The sequence below is a fragment of the Psammomys obesus genome, unplaced genomic scaffold (assembly GCF_907164565.1).
Source record: "Psammomys obesus unplaced genomic scaffold, mPsaObe1.curated_primary_1811, whole genome shotgun sequence".
NCBI classification, from domain to species: domain Eukaryota; kingdom Metazoa; phylum Chordata; class Mammalia; order Rodentia; family Muridae; genus Psammomys; species Psammomys obesus.
The window spans coordinates 412,256-416,538 of NW_026596028.1; the positions used below are offsets into that span (position 1 = coordinate 412,256).

Consider the following 4,283-nt stretch of genomic DNA (forward strand, 5'->3'; position numbering starts at 1 on the left):
GGGCTGGGGTGGCTCAGGGGTAGAGCCCCTGCCTAGACTCCCCCAGTGAGGGCTGGGGTGGCTCGGGGGCAGATCTCTTGCTTAGTATGCATGAGTCTCTAGGTGCAATCTTCAGCATATAAAAGAATGGGGGGGAAGGAGGGGTTTCTAAGTTTCTGATATTCCTTGTTCTAAATTCCATTCTCTAACACTAAGCACAACACCAATTACAATAACATCCAAGAACGGCGCATTTGCTCTGTGCCAGAAACTTGCAAACAGCAGCTGGCACGTTCTCCTGAGCCCTGCCCCATGCGGTGAGGACACTCTCTTGTTATGGAACAGCAACTCTGTGCTCGGCACTGCTGAAGACTTCTCAGACCGCAGACCGCGGCAGCTCCCCTGTGAGAAGATCGAGCCCATTTTACAGGAGAGAAAGTCGGGGCTGGGAGAAGCTTGGGAGGGGCAGAAGCGGGGTGAGGGCTCCGCTGTCACCCTCAGAGCCTCACGTGGGGCGTGTGGATTTGTCTAGGTTCTTTGTTATTTGCTCTGTGGCGTAGAGGTTTCTGTGTGCTGGTGACGGTACTGGGCTTGAGTCTGCAGACCTCACACCACACTTGTCACCTCTCTCCTTGCCTGTTAGTGTGCATGTGTGTGCGTGTGTGTGTGCGCGTGTGTGCCTGTATGCAACCCTGGCAGGGCCTGCGCACACGCCTGTCCGCAGGTTCGCACTGTGGAGGCCCCGCAGCCCACTGCCCTGCTCCACCGCTTCCATCCTGTTCCTCTGAGGCAGGGTCTCTCCCTGAATCTACAGTGAGGCTGGGGGCCAGCAAGTCCCGGGCATCCCCCTGCCTCTGCCAGCCCCAGCACTGACCTTAACGGTAGGCTACGTCAGAGGGGAAGCTGAGACCCTGCCGCGCCACCCTCAGCCGGCCAGGCCCTGCCCAGGAACGCCCTGCCCCCGACTCTGACAAGCACCCCAGTCACCGGGCGGGGCCCCGCATGCAGGGGCGACTCAGAGAAAGTGGGTGATCCCTGTGACCACTCACAGCAGGCCCCAGCTCCACAGCCGCCACCTCGGGACCCCACGTCTTTGCTGTGTGACCCCGGTTTAGCTGTCTTCCATCTCTGGGTGCTGTGTGGCCCTGGCTAGCCTGGGCTCACTCTGTGGCCTGGAACCCACAGAGCTCCACCTGCCTCTGCCTCCCGAGGGCTGGATTGGAGGCGTGTGTCACCACCTGACTTAACCTCCGTTTTATCATAAAGAAAAAGGGTGACGCGGTGACAAAGAATGGCCTGGAACTGGACAGACTGACATTTTAATCCTGCTGCCAGGCTCCAGATAACTCAACCTCCCTCTCTGGGTTTCATCCCGTCCCTTGTCAGCTAGGGCTGAAGCCTCCGGAGCGCCAGGCTCGGCAGACAGTGATACTGCTGTGCTTCAGGCTCAGGAGGCCCCGCAGGCCCCGGGAGCGTGGGAGAGTTTCAGGGGAGCAACCCCAACAGGTCAGACCAGAAGAGCGAGCAGCGAGCATCGGGAGGGAGTCGGCCCCTGCTCAGGCCTGCCTGGGTTTGGGCTGCTGACCTGAGCCTGGCCCTGGCTTGTTTCAGGCTTGTTTGGTTGGCTTGCATATTTATTTGGTCGACTGGCTGGGATGGGTCTCTGGTCCTCTCAGGCCGCACAGGCTGTGAAACTCAGGTCCACTCCCCTTGGGAAAGGCTTTCCGAGCCGTCAGGGAAGGGGGACCCACGTGCAACCCTGTCCATTACACTCCACTGCTCCCCACCCTGGACTTCCAAACACACTCCCGAAGTGAGTTGGGAGCTGGGCCTCGAGCTGGGTGCGTGCTCCCACGGCCGCCCATGGCGCAGCTCCGGGAGGCCCGCACGCGGCCCGCGAGTCCCCACCGCGAGGCGGTTCACAGCTGTCCCCTTGCTCACGACGGATTCAAGCGCTGAACCGTTCGGCGAGGCGTTCGCCACACGCCGCGGAGACGCCTGCCGGGAGGCAGAGCTGCTGCCGGGAGGGCCCCGGGGGGCGAGCAGCGGGGAAGGGGAAGCAGACCGGCAGACTCGGCCAGGGCAGCGGGGACGGTTCCCGGGCGGCCCCCGCCCCGTCCTAGGGGACCCCAGGGCGGGAGGGGACGTTTGAGCGGTGCCGTCTGCGGGCTGACGGGCCGAGGCCGCCCCCTGCTCCATCCCCGCACGCCGCGGGGCTCCACCGCCAGGAACCCCCGACGGCAGCGCGGGGACGCACGCGGCAACGCCGCTTTCCCGTCGTTCATTCGGTCCCAGAGAAGCCCCAATAAATAGTTCCCGCCGCCGCGCCTCCCCTCCTGCCCCAAGCCGGCCTCGGGACCGGGCGACCGCGCCGCCGGAAGCCCCGCAGCCCCGGCGCCGCGGCTCAGCCGGAGGGCGGGGCCGAGAGCACAACACGGGGGGCGGGGCCGAGAGCACAACGCGGAGGGGCGGGGCCGAGAGCACATCACGGGGGGGCGTGGCCGAGAGCACACCGCGCGCTGAGGGGCGGGGGCTCCGGCAGCCGGAAGCGCGCGGGGGCGGGGCTCCCGAGCGCGGGCCGCTCAGGGGGCGTGGTTTTCGTCCGCAGCCGTCACGATGACGTCAATCCAAATGCGCATGGCCTCCGGGCTGGGGGCCACCATGTAGAAGAGGCGCTCGTAGGTCTTGACGCAGAAGGTCAGGCGGGGGTTGGGGCTCTGCGGGAGGAGACGGCGCGGCCTCAGCCTTCGGGCTGTCTTCGAACCCGCTCCCTCTTCTCTTTTTTCAAGACAAGATTTCGCTGACTGCCTGCAACTCCGCCAGGCTGGCCTCGAACCCGGAGCCATCTGCCCGGCTCCCCTCAGTGCTGGGACTAACGGGGTGCGCCCCCGTGCCTGGCTTCTACCCGCCCCTCCTTTTGAAAGTGGGTTTGACTGCATAGCTCAGGCTAGCCTCAAACATGCCAGCCTCCTGCCTCCACCTCCTGAGGGCCGGGATTACAGCAGGCCCAGCTGGGGCCCATTCGCTGACCACCAAGTGGTCAGCTTATACCCGGGCAGAAATGTGCCCTTTTGGAAAGAAAAGTAACGTTTGAGAGTTTTTTAAAAAGCCGTGATTCCGATTTGACCTTTAAAACCCGTAGTTGGGGGCTGGAGAGATGGGCTGGCAGGGGCGAGTCTTTGGAAGACCTGGGTTCAGTTCCCAGCACCCACACAGTGTGCACACTCCCCTGTACCTCCATTCTAGAAGGCCCAGCGACCTCCCTGACCTCGCGGCAGAAGACAAATCTATAAGGTGTGTTTAAACAAACAGCTGAGCCGTGGTGGCTCACGCCTTTAATCCCAGCGCTCAGGAGGCAGGGGCAGAGGCAGGGGCATCCCTGCGAGTTCCGGACAGCCAGGGCTACACAGAGAAACCCCGACTCAGGGACCAAGAGCAGACATGGTTGGCTCCCTTCCAAAGAGGGCCCTAAGTGTCAACTGCCGCTTTTCCTTCTGGCCTGGCACTTCGCCCCCTTATAACCCAGCTGGAGATCCTCCTGCCTCAGCCTCCCCCGGGCTGGATTACAAGCTAACTCACACCCCCACCACCACCACGTAGCCCTGGCTGTGCTGGAGCTCAAGCTCAGGGAGATCCCCCTGCCTCGGCCTTCGGCGGGCACTGCTGCGCCCAGGGCGGGGCGGCCACACACTAACGCATGGGCAGCTTGGGCACTCTGCGGTGCTGGCCGGTGGCCACAGGCGTGGCACTGGGCAAGGGTTGTCACCTTGAAGGCACAGCGTAGATGGTCGAGATACACCTCCTCGATGGCCTGGAAGTAGATGACGCCTTTGAGCTTGGTCTCTTCCTTGTCTGGCGGGAAGAACAGGGAAACGGGCCTCGTTAGAGAAAGGTGCGTGCGTGCGTGCGTGCGTGCCCACTCCTGTGTGCGGGAACAGGGTCCCGGGCCGCCCGAGACTGACTGAGGTGAGCGACATTCCGAGGCTGGAGGGACGTGGCAGTCTGTGCAAATGGGCGTGAAGCCATGAGGTCGGCAAAGCTCACAAGCCTCGAGGTGGGCGCAGGAGTCCGGGGTCCCCGGGTCTGGGCCCCAGGGGTAGGCAGGGTACGGGGTCTGGTCGCCGCTTAGGCCAACCAGGTCTTCAGCCGATCTGTTACTGAGTAAGTGGGCTTTGGGGTGTGTCCGGGAGAAGGGGCTGGAGTCTCAGCGGCTCGGCTCACCCTCAAATAGTGGGCCAGCCCTCCCCTCCCCCCTCGCCCGCGTAGTAGGCCAGCCCTGCCCCCACTCCCCTCCCCCCACCCCG

The 4,283-nt window shown here is 63.8% G+C and overlaps 1 protein-coding gene across 1 annotated transcript in view; it reads right to left on the minus strand.

Moving 5' to 3' along the window:
• Positions 1-1,271: 1,271 nt before the first annotated feature.
• Phldb3 (pleckstrin homology like domain family B member 3) overlaps positions 1,272-4,283 on the minus strand; it is a 7,728-nt gene continuing 4,716 nt past the window's right edge. Inside the window, exons 9-10 of the mRNA XM_055620679.1 lie at positions 3,746-3,831; positions 1,272-2,696 (exon numbers count right to left, since the gene is read on the minus strand). Of these exons, the coding sequence (XP_055476654.1) occupies positions 2,562-2,696; positions 3,746-3,831 (221 nt within the window). The 3' untranslated portion in view covers positions 1,272-2,561. The remainder of the gene's footprint in view (positions 2,697-3,745; positions 3,832-4,283) is intronic.